The 26,492-nt window shown below is 41.1% G+C and overlaps 2 protein-coding genes across 8 annotated transcripts in view; both read right to left on the bottom strand.

The window, feature by feature from the left end:
- Nucleotides 1-516: 516 nt before the first annotated feature.
- Nucleotides 517-16,558, bottom strand: ctsa (cathepsin A). 2 transcript variants are annotated; one of them, XM_084062909.1, is made up of 15 exons: nt 16,519-16,558; nt 12,398-12,573; nt 10,641-10,752; nt 10,498-10,548; nt 10,150-10,236; nt 8,980-9,135; nt 8,063-8,239; nt 6,158-6,249; nt 4,775-4,853; nt 4,225-4,325; nt 4,089-4,136; nt 3,612-3,687; nt 3,156-3,245; nt 1,565-1,666; nt 517-1,390 (listed from the first exon to the last, which is right to left on the bottom strand). In XM_084062909.1, exons 1-15 carry the CDS (start codon nt 16,537-16,539, stop codon nt 1,307-1,309), a joined length of 1,452 nt encoding a protein of 483 aa, XP_083919035.1. In that variant the 5' UTR covers nt 16,540-16,558; the 3' UTR covers nt 517-1,306. The 2 variants fall into 2 exon arrangements, with proteins under 2 accessions (XP_083919035.1, XP_083919036.1); XM_084062910.1 differs by lacking the exon at nt 16,519-16,558 and adding an exon at nt 16,254-16,374.
- Nucleotides 16,559-18,757: 2,199 nt separating this feature from the next.
- pcif1 (phosphorylated CTD interacting factor 1) overlaps nt 18,758-26,492 on the bottom strand; it is a 32,521-nt gene continuing 24,786 nt past the window's right edge. For 2 of the 6 annotated variants that reach the window (XM_084061618.1, XM_084061619.1), the window contains exons 14-16: nt 26,390-26,483; nt 25,315-25,490; nt 18,758-22,547 (exon numbers count right to left, since the gene is read on the bottom strand). In XM_084061618.1, the coding sequence (XP_083917744.1) occupies nt 22,025-22,547; nt 25,315-25,490; nt 26,390-26,483 (793 nt within the window). In that variant the 3' untranslated portion in view covers nt 18,758-22,024. The remainder of the gene's footprint in view (nt 22,548-25,314; nt 25,491-26,389; nt 26,484-26,492) is intronic. The other 4 variants (XR_014601093.1, XR_014601094.1, XR_014601095.1 and 1 more) reach the window with 4 other exon arrangements.

The raw sequence follows: 26,492 nt of genomic DNA, 5'->3' as shown, positions 1-26,492 counted from the left end.
ACACATTCTGGTAGACCACCGTTTCTCAACGACCAGGGGTCCTAATGGACCCGTACGGGTCTGTTGAGTGTACAAAAGGACCCTAATACTCCCAGAGTTAAATTGACAGAATGGCGTAGATTGGGATTCCTCCCCAAAAAAGAAAGTTCCTTTTGTGCTCTAAGTGCTACCGACACTTATGGGATATTTCACTTTCAAACATGTTTGGGGTCATTTTAACGTCTACTGGCTTTGGTGTTTCACCCCAGACAGTTTTTAAGTTGCTTGATTCAGTATTTAGATATTTGATATTCATATTTTATACATAGATTTTTGATAGCACTAATGAAAGCATACAGTAAATTGTATAGCAGACATTAAGTCCACATACAGTACGATAAAACCAGTTCCAGAAACCGTTCCAAATGTGATAGTAATGATTCTGGTTCCTCAATGTTGGATCCGGTTCCCCCGGTTCCAGATCCCAAACCTAAATTTACCCCTCTCCAAGTACAACACATTCTGTTGAGAGAGACATTACCGGTTTCACAACAGTTCTTTATTGATCATATGCATTGCTCACAAGAATTGCTCACATCTAAATCAGACACACAGACAGGTAATTCCCTTTGATTCCATGGAAACCAATTGCTACAGTGCCAACATCGTCCAATCACAACCAAGCTACAGTGCGACGTCGCCCAATCACAGGGAACGGAAATCAAAATACAGCATTTGTGTCACTATGACAGCCACAGCGTCCCTACAGGGACCAGGCAGAGAGGCGGGGATGTCACAGCTCAGGCAGTGAGGCTCAAATCTGATTGGTTGTCAAGGCATTGTCTACTCCCACCCGTCTATATACATAGCAGTGGTTCTCAATGTGTGGTCCAGGGACCACCAGTGGTGCAAACGGACCCTTACGGGGTCCCTGTAATTGTTATATCGATGGACGCGTTGCTTTTCTCATCATTTGTCACAGAGGGCACCAGGGAGACGATATCCAAGCTTCTCCGTAAGGGCACAGCCCATTAACGGAAAATGCATCAAAACCCATATATGGCCATCGTCAGGCAGAAACCACCTATTGACATATTGCAACTTTTTATGTTTTTTTTCCCTAAATGAATGCCCTACTTCATCGTACAAGTGTGTCACACAAAAGTAGTGAAAATGGCCGATCTACAAGCTCACAACGTGTGTGAGCTTGTAGATCTAGGCTATTTTCACCATTCTAAAATGTTTTTTAAAATAATACACATGGTGGTGGTCTATATAGACAGGTGGAGGTGGTCTTCAGTGGTGGTCTACATTGAGGTGGAGGTTTTCAGTAAGGTTGTTTCTTGATGAATCGGGTGAACATGGCGAAGGCGGCAGCTGGTTTATCTGAAGGAACCATGTGACCAGAACCCTGCAAACACAAGAGTTAAGACATCATTAATATGAATCAAGGAACCATGTCACCATCACCCTGGAGACACATGAGTTTTAATTTAATGACAGCAAGAAAGCAAACGATGCTAATGTTTCTAAAACCTGCATCTGATGTAATAGTATTTGCTGTTAGCATCAGCAGTGTTTGTACCTTGACGGTAAGGAAGGCGATGTGGTTGAACTCTTTAACGAATCCTCCAACCTGCTCAGTGGCTCCGTCTTTATAAATCCACGTCCGACGTTTCACCTCCACCTAAAAAAAAAACAATAATTTAGAAAACTTTAAAGAAAACTATTTACACACCTTAAAAACTACTCACAACGTGAACACCACGATTCACACAAACAAAACGGTTTTCATCTATAATTGCCAATTTTTACCCCTTTTTCTCCCAGTCCTTCCGCAGATTCATTCCTCCCCACATTGACGTGTTGCGGTACGTCCCCCCAGTGGAGGCTATAGCCAGTAGGAGCGCAGCAACAGAGACCCCCCCGCCCACCGCAAAACACGACCAGCTGTATTTGTACGGTCAGGGCAGGAAGCCGCCATACCCTTTCAGTTTGGCCATACGCGTTTCAAAAGACAAGCTCTGAGGCAGTGGTCATCAACATGTGCGCACACAGACAAATGTGGCAAGACTTGTCCTTGGAAAATTTTAGATTTAGTTTTTTAAATAACATTATAATGTTCCTATTTTGATCATAAGACCCAATTAATGAATGTCAGTCAAGGTTTTCTTCAGAATATGTAAGTGACACTGAATTACTATGACACATTAGGATTCCACTAGTACAGTGGTTATCAAACTTATTTTATTTTGAAGGACCCCCATAACTGTGTACAAATGGAACGAAATGGGGTGCATTTGGTTCCATTTGTACACTCTCAGAGTTGCAGACCTGTAAGGTTCCATTTGTACAGTCTCAGAGTTGCAGACCTGTAAGGTTCCATTTGTACAGTCTCAGAGTTACAGACCTGTAAGGTTCCATTTGTACACTCACAGATTTACAGACCTGTAAGGGTCCATTTGTACACACACACACACACACACACACACACACACACGGGAACTTACAGACCTGTAAGGGTCCATTTGGTTCCATTTGTACACTCACAGGAGTTACAGACCTGTAAGGGTCCACTTGGTTCCATTTGTACACTCTCGGAGTTACAGACCCGTTTTGGAACCCCCTCAAAGAAGGTCCCTCGACCCACTTTGAGAACGACTGCACTAATACATTTAAGGCTATAGCTCTTTGTCTTTCCAGTGATATTATTGTCAGCTCATTTTGTATGTTCATGGCAAAAAAAGAATTGACAAAAATGTCCGCCACAAGCCTGGTGATGATGACCCCTGCTCTGAGGTCACCGTGGTCTTGATGCCCTGCCCACACTGCCACACCTGATTTCACCGTTTTCTCCTCGGTCTCTTTCCTGTCAATACTGTTTTTAGATACCAGTGTCTTTTGTTGAGATTCTGAAGTAGAAAAACAATATGGCACTGTGGAAAAAAAGACTTGCAGTACTTGCCACACAAGTTATAATTTATATAATAAAATAGATTATGACTTTAGTTTTCTGGAGTTGTTGAATGAAGAACACGAGTACTTTAATCTCAATGGATACTTTCTCACTCAAGAGGTTATGTGGATGACTACTTTTCCTTCTACTCATTTTAAAGTAAAAATACTTTTACTCAAGTACGGTTCAGCAATACATCTGTATGGATATGTTAACCTACCTCCTGGTGCAGTGACTCCACGAACCATTCATCTCCCATGAAGTTACAGGCCATGTCCACGTCCCCGTTGTACACCAGAATACGATACTTCTGAAATACACAAACACACGTCCCAGTTGCCTCCAATGTAACTACACCTACTGGGAGCCGAGAAAGGAAGCGGTCTTCTGTTTGCCACTCCGTTCACGAAAATATAGTTTTAAATATATTTCAGAATTTCCATTTCTGCCAAGCAGCAAGCTAGATACTATAGGCTTCAACTAATTGGATTAATAGTAGGACAATATAACTCGACTGCAGATGAAACGGAAGCGGGGAGGAGGCGGGATATCTGCTTTACTCCTGGATCGTTTTCAGAGCTTCCTATGAACAGACTGTATGACGGAAGCATTTGAACATTGTGGGAGACCAGAAGGAACTGCAGCATTAGCAGTAGTATGTAGTTGAAGTACTCACCATACTACCCAGTAGTTTGAGGTATTGTTTCTTGACATCCATGTACAGGCGACCGTAGTTCAGGTTGACCTCAGAGCTGAAATAGGAAGTAGAAAGATGACTTCATAACTCTGCTTCCCTCGCAGATGAGTATGAATGGAACCAAAGGGATTTCTACCCTCTCAGAGTTATGGGCTCTATAAAGAACACTCTCAGAGTTATGGGCTCTATAAAGAACACTCTCAGAGTTATGGGCTCTATAAAGAACACTCTCAGAGTTATGGGCTCTATAAAGAACACTCTCAGAGTTATGGGCTCTATAAAGAACACTCTCAGAATTATGGGCTCTATAAAGAACACTCAAGAGTTAAGGGTCCTATAAAGAACACTCTCAGAGTTAAGGGTCCTATAAAGAACACTCTCAGAGTTATGGGTTCTATAAAGAACACTCTCAGAGTTATGGGTTCTATAAAGAACACTCTAAAGAGCTGGTTTTACCTGCAGATGACCCAGTCCAGAGCTTCTGGGCTGATGTGGAGAGCTGACCTGATGTAGAGGATAATAATAATGATTATTATTATTACAAATCATCATCATCATCATCATCATCATCATAATAAGGTGGAGAGCTGACCTGACGTAAGGGTTGTTCAGGTACAGGGTGGAGGGGGTGGAGTTTGTACACGGAGGGTCCAGACGCACTTTCTGGTAGAACGAAGACACACCACGCAGCTTCTACATATATAAACACACACACACACACACACACACACACACACACACACACACACACACACACACACACACACACACACACACACACACACACACACACACACACACACACACACACACACACACACACACACACACACACACACACACACACACACACACACACACACACACACATTAAACTGGTTTGTTAACAGTGAACATGTGACCAGACAGCTGTCAGCCAATGGGAGTAAAGATTAAAGACAGGTCTCCTGCCATTTGTTGCTGTACAATAATAAAAAGAATGTTGTTAAGTAAAATGATGTGTAAATATTAATCCATCATTCAAACAGCATCATGCTGAGTTGTAATGAGTGCATTTATTCCTTAATAAGAAACTGATTAGATAATTAAAGATCAATCAGATGAGATAAAAGATCAGTCAGATTCATCGATCGATAGATTACCTGGTTCCACAGCTGGGTCCACGGATGATTAATGAAACTGTTCCCCAAATCTCTGATCACCAGCTGATCACCGTCAATACTGAAACAAATTGATCATCAATACTGTAAACAAATTGATCAATACAGTCTGCCAAAGAAACAAATTGATCACCGATACCTCAGTCGAGAATCGCATTGATTATCAATACTTCCGTAAATACTGAAACAAATTGATAATCAATACCAGAATGTACAGTCAGTATGACATAAAAAAAAAACTAAATATATATCCATCGCTGCATTCCACTGATGCAGGTAACAATGTAGTCAAATGGTAAATATCAAATGTTTATAATTGTGATTGAAACAGTCTGCATTGAGTCCATAACATAAGGTCACAATGTGACACGCTGTGAGCTTGTAGATCTTTATTTTTTCAACCTCAAGATTGTTTTATTTAGAGTAGAAATCATTTTTACCCCATTTTTCTCATCAATTTAGTAGTTATGGCAATTCATTCCTCTCCATACACATTTCTGTGTGTTTGTCACTGCTGTTATATCCTACTGGCTCACCTGCCAGTGAGGAGCCCCCGCCGGGAGGACGTAGGGCCTTCGTCCTACTCCTCCCGCCCAACACTCCTTGCTGACAGGTGGCGCCCCAGTCTGTAGGAATACATGCAGTGACCAATATCACCCTCCCCGCCCGGCTTCCCTCCCCCGAACACGGGCCAATAGGCTCTATGCACAGCAGCCATTTTGGAGAGAAATTGGGCCTCCTCTTACTTCCTTCACAGGTGTTACCAATGATACTAATGAAGGCTCTGTTCCATTCGGTTCAAACAGAGTCAGGGTACTGTTGTGCATTTTAAAAGGTGTGTAACTCTGAGAGTGTACAAATGGAACCAAATGGACCCGTAATTTGGTTCCATTTGTACACTCAGAGTTATGGGGGTCCTTGAAATTAAAAGTTTGAGAACCACTGTGTTACATGAAATGGAACAGAGCCTTCATTAGTATCATTGGCAAAACCTGTGAAGGAAGTAAGAAGAGGCCCAATTTCTGTCCAATATGGCTGCTGTGCATAGAGCCTATTGTGTTCGTATAGATAGACACTCGACAAAGCCGGGTGCACCACGGTGGATTCGAACACACAACCTCCGTGGTGTTCAGCAGGGACTACCACTGAGCGCGATTTTCGAAGTAAAAAAATATTTCAAAGATGACATACATATAGCTAAAAAACTAAAATGACACAGATTCTTTCCTGGTTTTAATGGGTTAACATAATTCAGTTGTATTCGTTGCAAGTGTCAGCCCTTTGCTCAGTTTATTGAAGTCAGTACGGCCCTCTGGAAAGAAAATGGTGCCAACCAGTGACTTAAGGGTTAAGGGTTCTACATACCTGACTTTCTGTTTCACTCCTCCAGGACATGGAGCGTAGAGGTTGTACATGTTCAACCCTGAACTGTACACGATGTACTGCACCTCAGACAGCTAGACACACAGGCAAGCAGACAGACACACACACATTTTAGGAAACATACGATATTGAAGTGTGTGTGTGTGTGTGTGTGTGTGTGTGTGTGTGTGTGTGTGTGTGTGTGTGTGTGTGTGTGTGTGTGTGTGTGTGTGTGTGTGTGTGTGTGTGTGTGTGTGTGTGTGTGTATATGTATATATACATATACATATACATATACATATATATATATATATACATATACACACACACAGTATATATCATTGACACACACACACACACACACACACACACACACACGGCCGATTCCAAAAACAACTGGATCACACAGAAATGCTCTGTATCGTCTCTTGATAGACTTTACATTGACATAGGGTGAACCAGGGTGGTTGAAAGAGTGTCTGCTGTGCCTAGTCAGTTTCATTTCTCTCCAAAAAGCCCTTGAACAGGTTGGAATTCACCCAGTGATAAGCACTGAACAATGCTTACTGTGTTTATGGCAAGCTTTCATTTTCATATTGCACACCATATCCATTTTCACCAGCAACAATACATAATACATCGATACAGACTTATAGTGATATAGCCTATTGTCGCACGATATATTGTGACAGCCCTATTAGTCTGATAATGACAGAGGAGATGGAACCATCTCTAATCTTCAATCATTTCCATGTTAAAAATCTTCATATATTTTCAAAAATAGTGGAAAAGGCAGATGCAACGAGTTTTGTGCGTTGCATCTGCAGTGCACAAAACGTGCTGCAGATGCAACGCGTTTTGTAGTGGAGTAAAAAGTACAATATTTGCCTTTGAGATGTAGTGGAGTCCCACCCGAAACGGTAGAGGCAGCCCACCCTAGAGCCTGGGTCTGCCTGACGTTTCTTCCAGTTAAGGTTTTTTTTGTTGCCACAGTCGCAAAATTGCTTGCTCAGGGTGGGACAATGTCGGGTCTCTGCTCTACATGTAAAGTGTCTTGAGACAACTTGTTGTGATTTGACACTTTCATAAAATTTAATTGAGTAGAAGTACAATTATTGAAAACACAAAATTGTACTTGTACCAGTACAGTACTTGAGTAAAAGTACTTAGTTACTTTCTACCACTGGTCATTTGCTTTTGGAGGAGCCGAGCCTGGAGAGAAAGTGAGCTCCAAAAGCGGCAAACAGCGGGTGTACATCCAGTGTTCACTCAGCCTGTTCTCGTCCGCTCGCCTTTAATGCTGACTGCCTATCTGTTGTTATGGACGGACCGTCTCCTTGGGCTATGGGATGGGAACCACGACTACGCTGTCTGGGAGATGGCGTCTAAAAGCCGTGCCGTGTCGCAGACTTCAAAGGGACGTTTCGGAGCTGACGAAACTTTGACATAACGTGCCTGCATGCGTGTTGAACGGGAGAGATAATGAAGTCAAATTTATATCTGAATAACAGTGATCAAAGCTAGTGAAGCAACAAATTAAATAATGGGTTGCTCTTTATTTACATAATCGGTCTGTTTGTTGTGCATGGTGTGGGACAATGCATGTCAAACAGCTCCATTCATAAGCATATAAGAGAGAAATACAGCATCCAGGATGAGAAGCGAGCAGGCAGGAATGCGATTATTGGAATCGATTCCTCCTGACTCGCATCCAATACTCTCCTCCTCGCTCGGAGGAGGGACTAATGTGCGAGTGGAGTGAGTGTGGAAGTTAAGAGTATAGAAATTTGGCTTCTGTGACGAGTGGAAAGTGACAACAGGTCGGTCAGACGGACACATCAAGACTTACATGGGAGGGTTGTGATTGGTCAAGACTTACATGGGAGGGGTGTGATTGGTCAGACTTACGTCATTGGAACAGTTGGGGTTGTGGTTGTTGTAGAAGTCACACTTCCCCTCCGTACAGCAGTGTTCGAGTAGGTCCGCCCACAGCGCACTACCCAGAAGGCCGTGGTAATACGCAAAGTACACCAGAGAGTTGTCGTTCAGCTCGTAGCTGGCCATCCCGTTGCCCACGGCAATACCCTGCAACGGACAACACCACAACACAATGTAGCATCGAGCTGGGCAAGCAACCAAAAAACTACTTTTAATTCAATTCAAACTTTATTCCAGACACACAGGGGGTCCATAGAGCATACATATAAACCAATAATTCAATCATTTTAAAACCAATAACCATCTTAATCTGAAATAAATCAAGCAAGGTTTATTTTTATTATATATCAATGAATCAACACAAATTACTTCTAGTTAATCACTTAAGCCCTGTATTATAGGCGAACAAAAATAGCAGATCTACAAGCTCACAATGCATTGCATCACGTGTTATGAGCTTGTAAACTTTGACCATTGAAAAAAAAAGGAAAAACATGAGGTATTTGAGGCAACAAACGGAAACACACACACACAAAACAAATCGTGATATTGATTTTAAGTAATATTGCAGTTTGTGAATTTTGCCAATAAACCTGATTTGCAGTGGGGGGCTGAAGTGCAAAGTGGACAGTACATGTAGGTCACTAGTAGTGAAGTAGCAGTCATCCATTTACATGATGTAGGTAACTAGTAGTAAGTGAAGCAATAGTTAACCACAGTATGCATCTGTATGCATCTGGTTACCTGCAGGGTTACGTTGTCCTCTTCCATCACTTTCTCTTCCAGTGTAGTTAGTTAGCTTTAGATTCAGAATGTTGTCCTCCAAGACTGACTCCGCCAGCGTAGGATTAGTTTGGTTACAGTAGTTAGTTAGCTGGTGTCATTACCTGTAGATTTAATGTGTTGTCCTCCATCACTCTCTCAGCCAGTGTAGGGATGTAGATTCCTCCATAACTCTCTCCTGTCAGAAACAACTCATTCTGACTGAACTCTGGAAACAAGCGGAAGAACTCCTTCAGGGCCAGGTAGTTGTTGAGAGACACCTGTAATACAACACAATTAACCCATTAAGACCGGGAACGCATCTGTGTCATTTTAAGATTTCTTTGGCTATATAAAAATAGCAGATCTACAAGCTCATAGCGCGGCACCGAGTGCCGCGCTATGAGCTTGTAGATATGCTATTTTTTTGAAAAATCGTGAAAATGTGTGCAAATCTTTAGTTTGAATGTATAAGAACTTTTTTAAATCGAAAGTTTTTAACTCAAATCTTTGCTTCTGGGGATTTTACTAATGTATTCTAAATACTAATAGTTTAAAAAAAAAACATTTTTTTACTTATGTTGCTGTATTATCAATGGTTTTCAAACTTTTTTCATGTCAAGGACCCCCAAAATAATCCAAAATTTCCCCGGACGCACGGAAAAAATATTGTTCCAGGGACCCCCAGAAGCAAATATTTGAATTAAAAATGTATATAAAAGATTTTCACGATTAAAAAAAAAAAAGCAGATCTACAAGCTCATAGCGCGGCACTCGGTGCCGTGCTATGAGCTTGTAGATCTGCCATTTTTGAATAGCCAAAGAAATCTTAAAATGACACGCATGCGTTCCCTTCCCGGCTTTAAAGGGATAACCCAGTAAAACCGGGAAACACACAGCACATTCATATGCGTTTCCGGTTCAATTATGCTGCTGCGGCAATCAAATGAACCTATGAGAAAATGACCCGGAACAGGCAATGTTTATGCCACAGAGCCTATTGGTCCTCACTAATGCTCAATATAATAATGGCACCATTTCTTTCTACTCACTCTGTGTCTCATTGGCGGGCTCTGGACAGTTCAGAAACCCGTCTACCAGTGACATCATCAGTAGGCAGGTTTGGTCATTTCAAAGAATTTCAGCATACTAACTTTCCCAGGAAGAGAAAGGCTGTAGTTTCTATGGTACCATCTTAAAATGAGCATTAGTGAAGACCATTTACATGAAGATAAGGTTGAAAATGAGGATATCAAAAGAGGATTTCATTGGTTGAATAAAAAAAGGTCACCGACCTCAGTGTCGTTGGTCTTGTATTGACGGTCATCTGACCAGGAGAATCCCACCCCTACTGGTGACTCCAGGTACAACACGTTGGCAATCTAACAGCAGAAGACAACCAAGGTCAGGTAAAGAAGGAAACGACATATACGTCACTTCCTTGTTCCAATCATTGTTCCATGGGAGGAAAAAAACTGGAGCTGAATGTTTTAGGTAAGTGATATTTTTTGGTTATTAAAAAAAGTATTTTGTGAAAAAGCTAAACTTCTATGTTGTGATGGTAATCATTTACAGAGTGTTTGTTCAGTAACAGTTCTACTAGTCTTATATAGAATGTAGGTTGGATGTAGTTGTACACTGACCATATTCCAGGAGTAAGGGTTGTATTCTAGAGATATTCCATCATCCTGGATCTGAAACATTAATGTATGAATTAATAAACTCATTTGGCATAGTGAACATTAAACATGAATAGTGAATATTTAACATGGTTTTATAATGTTACCAGGAAAGGTCCGTGTTCGGTCAGCAGTCCATCCAGAGAGCTGCAACCTGGACCTCCATTCAACCACAGCACCACCGGGTCCTGAGAGGGTTGCTTCTGAGACGCCACAAACCTAGAGAAATATTATTATTATTTTCATCATATACAAACCTATATAATGGCCCGGTGGCCCGCCAGGGCCAGCAGAACGCACCTGGCAATCAAAATAAAATAAAAACATTAAAGCTGCACTATGCAACTTTCTCTTCTAACCCAGATCTGAACCCGGTTTCCTGTGCAAGAGCTGACATTTTTACCATTGAGCTAATAGAGCTCAATGGGATTGCTGCTTGCTCGGGGAGACATTTAATCTTGACCATCAGGAAAAAAATTGTGTCATATCCTGTGTCTGAGTGAGACATGACCTTTGACAAAATCTAAATGACTCATTAGAAGAGCAGGGAGACAAAATACAACCACCCCAATCGTATACGTTATATTGTATTAACATACTCTACCGCACAGGTTGGATAAAAGTACGTCTTATTCATTAAAAAAAGACAGTTAGTGCCACTTTAACATCTAATTTCACATTACTTCCCTGTGGTGCTGTGTTTTGGTATGCAACGGTAATTACCGTTACATAGCATTACATGAGCCCCATGTCCTATTGGCTCTGCAGTCTGTGTGCAGTAGTGATGAGCGGGTCGACCCGTAACCCGCGGGGCAACCCGCGGGTTACGGGTCAGGATTTCAGAGGAAATTATGCGGGCTGCGGGTGAGCCGCTCTCACACGCAAAAAAAAAAAAAAATCACATGCCCTTGTTTTGTCTTTATTCCTAATAAGAATAAGAATAATAACAATAAAACAGTTTGAATACACTTGGGGTGTATACTTGAAGATTATTTTCCTTCATGATTTTGCCGATTTCTTTTTTTTACCGCGGGTCGCGGGGAGGGTTGAGCCATAGATTTATAAATGGGTTCGCGGGGCGGGTTGAGGCGGTTTGGGTTCCGGGGCGGGGCGGGGCGGGGCGGGTCATGAAAAAACCCGACCCGCACATCACTAGTGTGCAGGGCTCTGGCCTCGGACCTCAGCGTACCTAGAAGCAGTTCACAGCCTAGAAGCAGTTGGTGTTTTTGTTTAGGTATTGCTTTATGTTTCTTTTACTATGCTGTATTTTATTAGGTTATGCTATTGTGATTGTAAAGCACTTTGGGCCAACTTCTGTTGTTTTTAAATGTGCTATATTATAAATAAAAGGTGACTTGACAGCCCACTTGCTACCGCGATACATATTTACTCCAGAGCAGGGGTCTTCAACGTTTAGCTGAGAGAGATGAAGCAGGGACCCCCACTACATATTGTATACAATTATGTTGAGCATTAAACCACTTAAACTGTCAATACTTAGTAAACTTGGCCTTTCACTCTGTACTTAGTCTGCTCTTTTTTTCCCCCCTCTACACCAAACCGCTTTGCCGAACATAGCCGATCTACAAGCTCACGCCCGGTCTCAGGCACAGACAGAGCTAAGTTGAGACAGGAGTGCACGCTGTGTTGCAAACAAGAGTAAACTTTCTTACACCAATTTGTATTTTAGGGAGAAAATTCAGTGATGTTGAAAAGCCACCAGAGGCTCATACAAGCTCATAGTGCGGCACCGAGTGCCGCGCTATGAGCTTGTAGATCTGCTATTTTTTTATGATTTTTTTAAAGAATCGCCTCAGGTCTTAATGGGTTAATGTGTACAATTAATGATAACAGTAATACTAACCAATAGTGCAGGTGTTGCCCATCATTAACAGTCAGGTAACCAGAGTATTGTTTGAAGTTGGCTTGTTTCTGCAGCCCAGGGAGGAACTTGATCTCGTCTGCTGGTGGAGCACATTCACAGCCCAACAGCGACCCGAGCAGGAAGACCAGCGCCACTACACCACACATCTTCATCACCTAGGGGAGAGAACCCACAACCTAGTGATCACAAACACATTATGTGAGACCCTGTCACACCTAGTTACATGTGGCTATACGGGACAACTTATGGGACTGTAAATAGATTCTCAGCCTTTCATTTCACATGCGAGTGTCTTAAATTTGGCTACACTGCCAATAAAAAAATAAAAAAATATGGTATTGTACTGTACTTAAGGACAATTACAGCCAACGTTATTCTTACCTTTATTATGACGTTATATCCTAGGACGAGTGGTACAGTACGGAAATCCCATAACGGATCCGCCACAGTAAATAAAAAACACGCCTAGGTTGCAGAGTCCTTGCTTTAAATATATTTGCTTTAGTCTTTTCTGCAGAGATCTGGCTTACAGTGAGAGAACATTATGCAGCCTGTTCTTGAACATGCTAGACGTACAGGCGCAGGTTTTTAACTGTGGCGGCTACGTTATGGAGTTATGGCACTGTACCACTCGTCCTAGTATATCATAACGTCATAATAAGGCAAGAATAACGTTGGCCGTAATTCTCCTTTAAAACTGAAGCATTTGTAAGTGACTTGTTATGGTCCAAAGACACACTATGACTGCAGATGCAGACGGCCCCAAGAAGATACGTTCATAATAATAGGGCCCCGAAATATGGCAACGACAAAAGACATTCAATGAACAACAGAATTGTTTCGCTCTTCTTTCATCATATCGAATGTAAAATGTATTTGTCTGTCAGCAAAAAAAAAAAGGGTACAGGAAAAAGAAAACCACAGAACATTTCCAAGAAGACGGAAGGGAAACCTCAGCCATGTACCCTACATGGCCGTTATCATATCCTACTTTTCTGAAAAGTTTTTTTTTTTTTTTTTAAAGAACCTTAGTTATCATTGGGTCACAAGCTCTTGTTAATATTTTATTGGATCAATATTTATAAAACCCAAAGACACTTAAACACTTTCACTTAAAGGAGAACCATGTGGGACAAGAGAGTGTGGCTGACGGACAGGTTTCCTTAATAGGATCATCATTATATACTTAAAACAAAAATAGACGATCTACAAGCTCTCAACACAATGTTGATCGGCTTTTTTTGCTTGCTATCTTTATGTGACCAAGTAGGGCATTCATTTACAAATAAACAAACATTTACACATATGCAGAAAAAAATAAAGGTACATTACACTGGATCCAGGGACCCGCCCTCATTTGTCAATTATGCAGATAAAAAAAAAAGTTCCAAGATGTTTTGAAAACAGCCGGTGCTTAAACTGGTGTGTGTGTGTGTGTGTGTGTGTGTGTGTGTGTGTGTGTGTGTGTGTGTGTGTGTGTGTGTGTGTGTGTGTGTGTGTGTGTGTGTGTGTGTGTGTGTGTGTGTGTGTGTGTGTGTGTGTGTGTGTGTGTGTGTGTGTGTGTGTGTGTGTGTGTGTGTGTGTGTGTGTGTGTGTGTGTGGTCCCCAGACCCCACTTTAAGAACCACCACCATAAACACAATGTTATGCTCATATTCTGCGTTAGGTTATCATTGTTAAATGATACATGCATGTTCTAATGTGTGTATAATGTCATCCTAGCATCCTAGAATAAGACCCATCATCAGTCTTGGAAAGTACAGCCAACAGTTTTTTTTCAAACATTTTTATGTCAAGGACCACCCAAATTAACATTATTTTCCAGACCCCCATCTGAATACATTTTGTACCAGGGACCCCCATACAAATTTTGCGTCATTACGTTTCCAAAAAACATTTTTTTAAGATTTGAAAATAGCAGATCTACATGCCGTCAACATGTTGCCATGCCACACATCGTCAGCTTGTAGATCTGCTATTTTCAAAGTGCCAGATGTGTATAGGGTTTAAAGTGGTTAAAAACCTCGATGCTATTATGAACTCATTTTGCTGGGCACTCCCTGGAACCACCTCAAGGACCCCCTGGGGTGCCGGGACCCCCATTTTGAGAAGCACCGAGTTAAATCCAACAAGTGAAGTGCTTCATGTTCATTCAAAGTTAGGATTAAACCAACTGCTTTATTTAATTCAGGGGTCTTCAAGGTTTTTCCAGGTCAAGGACCCCTTGACCTGTTGTGATCTACAAGCCCACAACACATCGAGACGCATTGCGACCTTGTAGATCTGATATTTTCAAACATTTTAGTACTAAGGTTTATTTTGATGCCAATACTTTTGTACTTTTACTCGAGTAACAAATTTGAACTTTGCCCTTTTACTTGTAACCAGAGGTGGACGAAGTACTCGACCTCAGTACTTGAGTAAGAGTACAGATAGTCCTGGTCAAATTTAGTCCACTACAAGTAAAAGCAGCTCAGTCAAAATTTCATTCAAGTAAGAGTAAAAAAGTCATTGCTTTTAAATATACTTAAGTAATCAAAAGTATATTCTTTGAAAAATACTTTAAGTAAAAGCAAAAGTACATACTTTAAAAAAATACTTGTGCAAGTAAAAGTAGAGGTACATTTCTTAATTTTTATATCAATGAATGGCTGTAATGTTTTCACAATTAATGTATATAGGACCTTGTAACTCTTGTTTCAGTGAGGTAACTCTGATGTGCTTGTTGAACCACTACGTTATACAAAGCCTGCAGAAACAGACACCTACAAAAACATATTAATGACTGAGGAACGAGAACTAAATACTTGTACTCCTATACACCCATACAAGATGTAACAAAGAGGCGAGTGGAGCAGGATGCCAGAAACACAGCTAGTGAGAGAGCAGAAGTGTGTCCAATTGCATTTTAAGGAAGAAAAAAAAGCCAACCTAAAAGTACAAGTACAGTACTTTGCGGCCGTCCTAGACATGTACTTGAATAAAAGTAACATTTGTCTTGGAAGTGTACTCATAAGTATCAAAACATTCTAATACTCAAGTAAAGTACAGATCCTCAGAATCTGCACTGTACTGTACTGTACAGTACCATTTACTCCATTACTGTCCACCACTGCTTGAAACAGTGTGTTTCCATTGCTACTTTTACTTAAATAAAATATCTGAGTACTTCTTCCACCACTGTGCATATCAAACTATTTCATAGAGAAGCTTCATAGACGTGGTTGACAGCACTCAGTGTTGTCAATTTATGTTTTTTTTGTTTTATTTATTTACACTTTCAATGAATATGTTGGATTCCTGTTAATGTGTATTTTCAGACAGACAGTTAACCATTTAACCCATACATGGGCAACTGGCGGCCCCCACCTTCACTTAATGTGGCCCGCAGGTTGATATCAGAATACTGATATATTATTGATTTCAGCTGTTACAACAATTCTAAACATGCAAACATGACCCGCTTTAATTACTTCAGTCTATATTAGTAGCTTAATGAATAGTATTACATTTCTGTATTTTTTTATGTCCGATGTATTTGTATTTAAGTTCATAACATAAGTATAACTAAATGCATTTGAAATTAAATGAAAATGTAACTTTTCAGGATTACAATTCAAAAATAGCAACAAAAAAAAGGAGCAAAAATAGCAGATCTACAAGCTCAAAACCCATGGCAGTTTTATATGACAGCATACAATGTGGCCCTTTGGAGTGAGTGTGGAAATACAAATAGTGGCCCTCTCCATCATCAAAGTTGCATCACCCCTTATTTAACCCCTCAATAGTTAATTAAACTTGACCTTTGTGGCTGTGTACTTGTCTTGGCTCTTACCAAACCTCTTTGCAGAGAGCAGAAATGAAGTAGATCTAGTAGAGCTTGTAGATCTGCTATTCTCTGCTAACTTCATGAAGGAAGAAGAGCATCATTTCCTCATATAACTTTGTTTTAACACCACTTTATGTGATGTCAAGCTGCAACTCATTTAAACAAAGTGACGGTTTAATTCAAACAATGGCACTTAATAAAATAAATAAAGACTGACATTTAATGATAAATACGTTAGAATTAAAAGGTTTTTAAAGTGTTTAATTCTTACCTGTGACTGAGAGGTTTTCATAAACTCCCCGCAGCTGGTTTTAAATGCGGAAATCACCACTGTCATATGACACGGGTCACGTGACCACAATCACGGCTGTGGTGAGGAAGGATTGGACACACACGTCATAGGAAGTGTTTTATCGAAAAAACAAGGGTATGTGAAGAAGGAATGGTAATAGGCTCTATTCACAGCAGCCATATTTTCACTTCCTTAACAGGTGTTATCAATGATACTAATGAAGGCTCTGTTCCATTTAGTGTAGCACAGTGGTTCTCAGATTTTTCAATTTCCACCACCCCCATAACTCTGAAGGTGTACAAATGTTACATTTGTACACTCTCAGAGTTACACAACCGTAAGGGGCCATTTTGAAGCCCCTTAAGGAACCATGAGGGTCCCTGAACCCACATTTAAGTCCTACTGGTGTAACAGAGCGTTTCCAGTGAGTCAACATGCATAATATTAGCACCCTGACTCTGTTTGACCAGAATGGAACAGAGCCTTCATTAGTATCATTGGTAACACCTGTGAATGTCTTCACAATATGACTGCTGTGCATAGAGCCTATTTATAGTGGTCTAAGACAGTGGCTCTCAACCTGTGGGTCAGGAGGACCCCCACATTATTTTTTAGGGGGGTCCCCAGACTTTCTAAACAAACCCAACTTAGAGTATCAGTGCATATATACAGGGTATCTGCACGTGAATTACTTTTGACCATGACTGCATCAAAAGTATAGGCTAATCAATAGACTATACCATTGGTTAGCCCCCTCAAGTACCCCCAGGGGTACTTGAGGGGGTTCCAGGGGGTCCCCAGCTAAATGATGGACAGGAACCAAATGGACCCTTATGGGTCTGTAACTCTGAGAGTGTACAAAATTAATATGTATTCAGCCATGGACCCCCGGCCTTTTGTGCCAGGGACCCCAATACAAGATTTGTGTTGCTAAAATGTAAACAAAAATTGTCAATGATTTTCGGAGAAATAGCCAATCTACAAGCTCACAACGTGTTGCATCACGACGCTCTGTGAGCTTGTAGATTGGGCTATTTTCAATTAGTCAATGTATCAATGTACAGTATCTAGGCTTAAAATTGTTGAACTGATTTTCATGCTGAGGACCCCCTGGAACCCCCTCAAGGTCCCCTTTTGAGAACCACTGGCATTCACCCAAAACAGACAGAATCTCAAGTCATTTTCTGGCTCCAACCAAGTCCTGTACTTACAGTATATATGCCATGCAAGTGTGGGGAGAAAAAAAACACTAAGTGATGTGCATGGATTAAAAGCAAAATAAAATGTTTTACTTAAGTAAAAGTATCAATACTGCAATGTAAAAATACTATGTTACAAGTGAAAGTCCGGAATAAAAAAATGTACTTGCGTAAAAGTACAAAAGTATTGCTATCAAAATATATTTAACGTACAAAAGTAAAAGTAGTACTCATTGTGCATGATGTCCCATTTCACAAGTTCAAAATGTATAACAAGTCTTTAGAAAATAGCCGATCTACAAGCTCACAATGCGTCGCATCGCAACGCATTGTGAGCTTGTAGATCTGCAATTTTCAAATGGCCGAAATGTATATGGGCTGAAGTGGTTAGTGTGTTTTGTGATAATAATCAAAATCTTTGTAGTTGATTAAAAGTACAATATTATCCTCTGAGATGTAGTGGAATAGAAGTAAAAGTACTGAAAATCGGAAATACTCCAGTAAAGTAAAAAAGAAATACCTCAAAATTGTACTCAAGTACATACTTGAGTAAATTTACTTAGTTACTTTACACCACTGGTGATTTGTGAAACAGTGTGAAAGGAAGCCCCCGCCCCACTATAGCACTGATTCCTAAACAAGGAACACATAATGTAAAATGATGTTTTAGTAATATTGTCCCTGCTGTTCCACATACTGCCAACAGGTGAAGAAATCACAGATTGAGGCTCTAACTGTTGCTTTTATATGAAATATTCAAGATTTTATGGACGATGCTTCTGAACATAATGCTCCAGTCTTAAAATACTAACAGAAAATAGCCCATATACAAGCTGACGCATTGACAGCTTGTAGAAAGACTATGTTAGCTAGCTGTTCAACATGCTTTCATAGAAGACATACTGGCTTCTATGAAAATAGATGAAATCCGAATGATGTGGCGACTGAAAACTTGAATCCATGGATGTGTTGCTGAAACAGGTCAAATACATTTTAACACAGTGACCACAACCATAGAGAAAAATCAACATGTTTTTTTAAAGGGGCATTTCACAGCTATTTATTTTGAATGACATCTCAGATCATAACAGTTTTATTTGAACTCTGCAGAAGAAAATAAAAATAAAACATGTCCAATGAAACATGCATTTACTGTAAATGAACAATAACGTTTTTGTTTTGATTTGTTTGGGTGCAGCTCAGCCACAGATTAAATCTCAGAAACAGCTCTTTTTTTTTTTTTAAATACAGGTTGTTTTTATCTTTAGATCATGCAAAACAAAACAAAAAAAACAAAACAAAACATGAAAAACAGCTCATTTACAAAAAAACAAACTAAAAATGAAAAATGAAACCAAAGAATTATAAAAATAAAGTTGAGTATTTTGCTGGTTACTGATGCAGACACGCCTACTTACATAGAAGACAGAAGGTCTTACTGACACTTTGGTTTAGTTTTAAATCAATTCTATATTGTATAATACATGACTTATCTTTAAAAAACTCAAAATTACGTTAAATTAAATAAAATAAAAACACAAGAGGAACAGTTAAAACAATTAATTTCTTTTGTTTTTCTTTAGAGCGTAAATACAATGATAGCATTATGTACAGAGGATGCTGGTGACAAGACTGTGATCCACCAATCAGAATATGACCCGCCCGCCCACCCCCATTGTCTGATCCACCAATCAGGGTAAGACCCTCCCTGCACCTGGCTCCAAGGCTATATCAAAGATGTTTCCTTTCTAGGAATTTAGGACGCGTCGCCACTAGGTTGCGACATGGTACACGTCCCATGTGTACCATGTTTACGATAGGCTCTATTCACAGCAGCCATATTGTGAAGACGTTCACAGGTGTTGCCAATGATACTAATTGAAGGCTCTGTTCCATTCTGGTCAAACAGAGTCAGGGTGCTGATATTGTGCATGTTGGCTCACTGGAAACACTCTGCTAGACCAGTGGGTACAAAGTTGGGGTCCAGGGACCCTCATGGGCATCCAAATGGCCCCTTACGGGTGTGTAACTCTGAGAGTGTACAAATCAAATGGACAAATCAAACCAAATGGACCCTTACGGGTCCATTTGTACACTCTCAAGAGTTATGGGGGTCGTGGAAACCACTGTGCTACGCTAAATGGAACAGAGACTTCATTAGTATCATTAGTAACACCTGTGAAGGAAGTGATAATGTGGCTGCTGTGCATAGAGCCTATTGCTAGATCTCGCGAGAGTGTGTTGCTGGGACAGAGAGGGCGATAAAATAGATGATTTGTCATTTCCCTCTAGAGCAGCCGTTCTCAGCCACTGGAGTAGTTTGGTGATGTTTGCCTGCAGAAACACATTGGCCTCTCACTGTATTTTGGTGTTTGTTTGGGTAGACGCCCAAAAACGTCCCCGTTTACCAAAACATCAAAAATACAACGAGAGAACAATGTGTTTCTGCAGGTAAACACCACCACACTACTCCGGTAGCTGATGACTGCTGCTATAGAGGGAAATGATGGATACATGTTTTATTTATTTATCAATTGTTATGTAAACTCAAGGCAAAGTTACATAGTATGCCTTCAACCAACCAGTAACATAGTGAACTACCTACTAGTTAAGTCAACCAACCAGTAATATAGTGAACTACCTACTAGTTAAGTCAACCAACCAGTAATATAGTGAACTAACTACTAGTTAAGTCAACAAACCAGTACTATACAACCATGGTGTATACCAGTTAACCGTGTTATGATGGTGGGACCAAAAACAATCAACCCGAGACCGTTTCTGGGGCCAGAACCACAGTCTTAACAACACAAGTGTCACGCTGGTGGTTCTGCCCTCCTGTGGCAATCGTATACTACAACTCATGTCCTGTTGTCTCATTTAGTCACATTTATGCTATTAAAGGGGATATTTATTAGTTAAAACAAGTTTTTTGTTAAAAGGTTAAAGTTCTATATAGTGATAGTAATCATAGCTATAGAGTGTTTGTTCAGTAACAGGGATCTCCCCGTCTCTCCAGCTCTTTAACAAACAGAACATTTTTTTCAGGTCAGGATACCAACTTCGACCAATCAGGAGAGAGAACACATTTATCAGCTTTAATTGTATAGTGTTTCAGTTTAAATTTTGGCTTGGAACTTATCGCTTACAATTTCTCTTGTTTATCCTGTATAAGTTCTCTCTATTAAATGGATAAAATTGCTAGTCTGACCTTAAAATCCTATTTTCTGTTTATTAAAGAGCTGGAAAGACAGGGAGACCTCCTGTTACTGAACAAACACTCCATAGCAATGAGTACCATCACAATATAGAGCTATTTAACAACTATTTTAACAAACACATATCACTTACACCATCTTTAAATCTAACCCCCTTTAAAACTAAATGCAAACAGTTACTAGCGCCACTGTATCGTAGTTCATACTGGGACAGATATACTGGGAATCAAACCGACAACCATGAAGGGGAAATAAGAATAACAATGACGTGAGTAAAAAAAAAAAAAAAACTCACGAGAAGATTAAAAAACAACATACGTACGTACGTACGTACGTAATACAAACAGCTGCCATTGTCAGCCAATCACAACTGTCCCCCTCTGATGCGAGAGCCAATTACAACTGACCCCTGTGATGCTAGAGCCAATCAGAAGTCACAGAGCGCTCAAGCCTTCAGTTGAATGGTGTAAAAACGTCACTAAAATGTCAAATCACGGTTTTAATCTAATAACATTTAGTCTTTAAAATAGAATGAAGACACTGTCTGTCTGTCTGTTCTACCCACAAGGATCTTAGAGTATATCATGGCTTTCGGGCAGAAACCTTGTATGTCCATATTTCAAAATGTTCGTAGTTTTTTTGTTTAGTTTTTTTTTAATTGAATGCCCTATGTCTTCATACAACAGTAGTGAAAATAGCCGATCTACAAGCTCACAACGCATCATATACCTTGACTTTGGTGTTATTAATGTTAATATTGTCAATAAAATCTTTTAATCTGCCAATTATATGGGGCCCCACTTGCAATACCCTAAACGGCCACCAGGTTGGGAGTCACTTCTCCAAGTTGTTTGTGGCCATGTCCTACAGATAGAGACACCTGTCTGTCTGCCCTACAGAGAGACAAGACACCTACCTGTCTGCCCTACAGAGAGACAGACACCTACCTGTCTGTCAGTATGTCTGTCTGTGTGTGTGTGTGTGTGTGTGTGTGTGTGTGTGTGTGTGTGTGTGTGTGTCGTACAGAGATGAACAAACAGTTTCAGTTCCTGAACATCATAGAAGTGTCTAAACAGCAGCCACCTTCTCTTGTGGACTGCTGCTGCTGCTGTTATTGTTGTTGTTATTGTTGTTGTTGTCATGGCTACCGGTGGAGTCCACACTCGACGTCCTGGAAGGCGCGGCAGAGTCTCTGTCTGATGACGCGAGCGGGTGGGCGGAGCCGCCGGCAGGAGGCGGAGACGGGAGCGAGGAGCATGAGGAGGAGCGGGAGGCGGAGCCGGGAGCGGGAGCGGAGCCGGGGGTGGAACCTGGGGTGGAGCCCGGGGTGGAGCCGGGGCCGGGGGTGGAGCCGGGGCCGGGGGTGGAGCCGGGGCCGGGGGTGGAGCCGGGGCCGGTGCCGGGGGTGGAGCCGGGAGCGGGTGCGGAGCCGGGGGCGGCGGGGGCGGCGGGGGCGGCAGCGGCGGCGGTGCGGTAGGAGCCTAGCAGCTCATTGATTCGCTCGGTTGTCGGCTCCCACCGGGAGAAACCCCCCTGGTTCTGGAGGAAAAGGACCACCGTGCCATGGACCGCCTGGTAGTGCATGTCCTCTCTGCACACACAAACAGGTTTGAATTACTACACTTGTGAGGACATCAACATTAGAGAGTGATTTTATGAATGCCATTTTAATACAAATTGCCATTTTAACCATAAGCCGAAAAATAGCAGATATACAAGCTTGAAGATCTGCAATTTTTCCGATGCATGACACTGGCACACAACTAAGTATAAATCACGTTTAACTCTAATTCCAACCCCTAAACGTAACCTCTAAATGTCTAATCCTGACCTGAATCTTTTTTGTAACTGTAAGCCTATCCCTAAAAATAGTTGACAATAAACTACCGTTTCTTTTGTGAGGAACAAGGAAAATGGTCCTCACAACGTCTATTTCTCAAGTTCTACTATACTCGTGGGGACATTTGGTCCTCACAACGTAGTCATACAAGCACTAGGGATGGGTATCGTTAGGATTTTTACGAGTCCGGTTCCGGTTCCTATCGGTTCCATATTTTGGTTCCAAAATGGTAAAAAAAAAACAAGAGGTCAAATGTTTATTTAATAGAGATGCACCGAAAGGAAAATTCTTGGCCGAAACCGGATACCGAATACAGGAAACACTTGGCCGAAAACCGAAAAGCCGAAAATTATTAATTTAAAAAATATATATATACATTTTTTTTGTGCCATTGCTGTCATGGCTGTGCCTCTGTTGTAGAGCTACATGATTATGGCAAAACTTATCATAACTATAATGGGTCCATATTGAGATCAGTTATTTAAAACATATTTATTTATTGTGTAGAATTATTGATTTACTATTGTGTAGTAATAAAATACAATATGCCTCAAAACATTACCCAGCCATATTCAAGAAATTAAAACAAATATTGAATAGCCTAGCAAAAGGAATTATAATGTCTGCAGTTGCATTATTGCACACAGACAAAATGCATTGATAATATTAGGTCTGCCATTCCTTCCTTTTGAAGAAGTCACTTTCGGTTTCATTTTCATTTTTGAAAGACACACACACACACACACACACACACACACACACACACACACACACACACACACACACACACACACACACACACACACACACACACACACACACACACACACACACACACACACACACACACACACACACACACACACACACACACACAAACAGAAGCGTTCACAGCTGGTGTTAATCATTTTGCCCTGCGCGAGCTCTTAACTAGCGCTGGTTTTCCAACTAATGTTACACCCTCTGACACGTGAATTCTAGTTTTGAAGATGACAACAGCAAATCTTGGTTACAAAGTTTGCAAGGCAGGCTGTTCCTTCCCTTACTACTTCAGTTGAGACGGTCGTGAGTGAGCGGAGGGGGGGGGGCGATGCGGGGAGGAATGTGGCTGGGCCGATTGCGCTCGGAGAGAAGCAGCAGCTCTCTACTCCTCCATACAGAGAGACGCAACTGATGTATACTTCTCCATACAACGGTGTTTTACCGGATTTGTGATTTTTGATCAGATTGTGCTGTTTGTGTAGGACTTCTAAACGCCTTTGTTTGAACGGCTTTTAGCGCGTCTAGGAACCGATATGCAGAATCGAAATTACATATTTTGTATGGGTACCCGGTACCGACCATTTCTTTATCGGTTCCTACTTGGAACCGTATTTCGGTACCCAACCCTAACAAGCACACACACAGGTTTGAATTATTATACTTGTGAAGACCGCAACATTTTAGGAAAATATCCTCATGGCTGTATGTGACAACCCGGTAATTTACGACCCAACGTTGAATCGTTACCACAACCATGAGAAGTCCATGTTTACGTTTTATCAGCTAAGCTATTTGTGCTAATAACATCGATGACAGGACGTGGTGTCTTAAGAGGTGAGTCTTCAGACTACGGTGGAAAATTGGGAGTGAGCTGCAGTTCTAACTGCAATGGGGAGTTTGTGCCACAGTTATATATGTGGTGATATTTGGCACTCAAAAGTATAGTAATACAAGAACACACACACACACACACACACACACACACACACACACACACACACACACACACACACACACACACACACACACACACACACACACACACACACACACACACACACACACACACACACACACACACACACACACACACAGAAATAAGATGTTACAACAGTTAATAGAACTAATTCTCAATTATAATTGATTTTTTTAAATGTCCCTTAAAAAAACAACAACTATATTATCAAAATTGCCCTAATGCAGGGGTTGGCAAATAAGTTTGCCTACGTAATTAGATAGTCGGCCAGAACATATGATCAAAGGGTCATTTAATTGATAGTATTTTTTTTTTACTGGAACTCCATGACAGACTGCCTTGTATGACATACAGTACATTTGGATGCAGAGAATGAATCGAAATAAACCAGCTGTAGGTGGCAAGATTAAGAGAAAATAACATTATCCAAAAGTCTAAAGTAAGAGGAAAGTTGACAAGCAAGGCATTTAATATTAAAGAGGAATGGACAGCAAACTATGCGTTTATCCTACCTCATTTCATCGATGAAAAGCTGTATTAAGCTTATCTGCAACAAAGCTGTGTCTGCCCGCTTGTAGTGTATTTGTACCGTTTACAGCTCTGCTGACTGTCAGAAGGTCTACTGACCGAAACGTTGCCTAAATAAAGTTGTCCTTATTGTGTGTGTGTGTGTGTGTGTGTGTGTGCAGGTCATTTTACTGTATTCTAGACAGCTATGCTGACCACCATTGCGGTATTGGTGCTGGTAGTAACAGTAGTAATATAGTAGTATTTTTGTACCTTTTACAGATATGCTGACTACCAGAGCGGTACTGGTGCTGGTAGGCGGGCACCGTCAAACTGTGTCTCAGGAAGCGACTGGCCTCCATGCGGGTCAGGGCAGCTGTCATGGGCTCACGCCAGTCAGGAACGAACACGATGAACGACAACGGCTCACTGGAACTCTCTAGAAGTTCCTGTACACACACACACACACACACACACACACACACACACACACACACACACACACACACACACACACACACACACACACACACACACACACACACACACACACACACACACACACACACACACACACACACACACACACACACGTGATATTTTAACCACTTAAACCTCAGTGAACCCATTGGAAGCTCTGAAAATGATCTGGGAGTAAAGCAGGTGTCCCTTATCCTGACTGCTTCTAATTCGTCTTTGCAGTTGTCCTACTGTAAATGAAATAAATCGAAGGCTACAATGTATACTGTAGCTTGCAGCTTGGCAGAAACTAGATCTTTTAAATATATGGCATTCAATAGGTGTAGTTCCAGACTCTATATAACATTCAGGAGGTGTAGTTCTAGACTCTATATAACATTCAGGAGGTGTAGTTCCAGACTCTATATAACATTCAGGAGGTGTAGTTCTAGACTCTATATAACATTCAGGAGGTGTAGTTCTAGACTCTATATAACATTCAGGAGGTGTAGTTCCAGACTCTATATAACATTCAGGAGGTGTAGTTCCAGACTCTATATAACATTCAGGAGGTGTAGTTCTAGACTCTATATAACATTCAGGAGGTGTAGTTCCAGACTCTATATAACATTCAGGAGGTGTAGTTCTAGACTCTATATAACATTCAGGAGGTGTAGTTCTAGACTCTATATAACATTCAGGAGGTGTAGTTACATACTATATAGCATTCGGAGATTGCGGAATAGTTGTAGCTCTGAGCTAACAGCTCTATTAGCTCAGAACAAAACATAGTGTCAACTACCCTCTGAGGACCCCGTATGGGTACGTCGAGGACCCCCTATGGGTCCAGGACCCTCTGTTGAAGACCCCTATTGCAAAGCATCCTCACCTCAAAGTGTGTTACCATGGCGTCCATCAGTTCTTCACAGAATGGAGGGTTGGCCTCAAACGACCCGCTGGCCGGAGTGAAACTCAGGAACGTTCTAAAATAC

This window comes from Gymnoscopelus microlampas (genome assembly GCF_963454915.1).
Source record: "Gymnoscopelus microlampas genome assembly, chromosome: 7".
Classification (NCBI taxonomy): domain Eukaryota; kingdom Metazoa; phylum Chordata; class Actinopteri; order Myctophiformes; family Myctophidae; genus Gymnoscopelus; species Gymnoscopelus microlampas.
The sequence above is the reverse complement of the archived record's forward strand: the minus strand, read 5'-3'. Positions and strand labels throughout refer to the sequence as shown.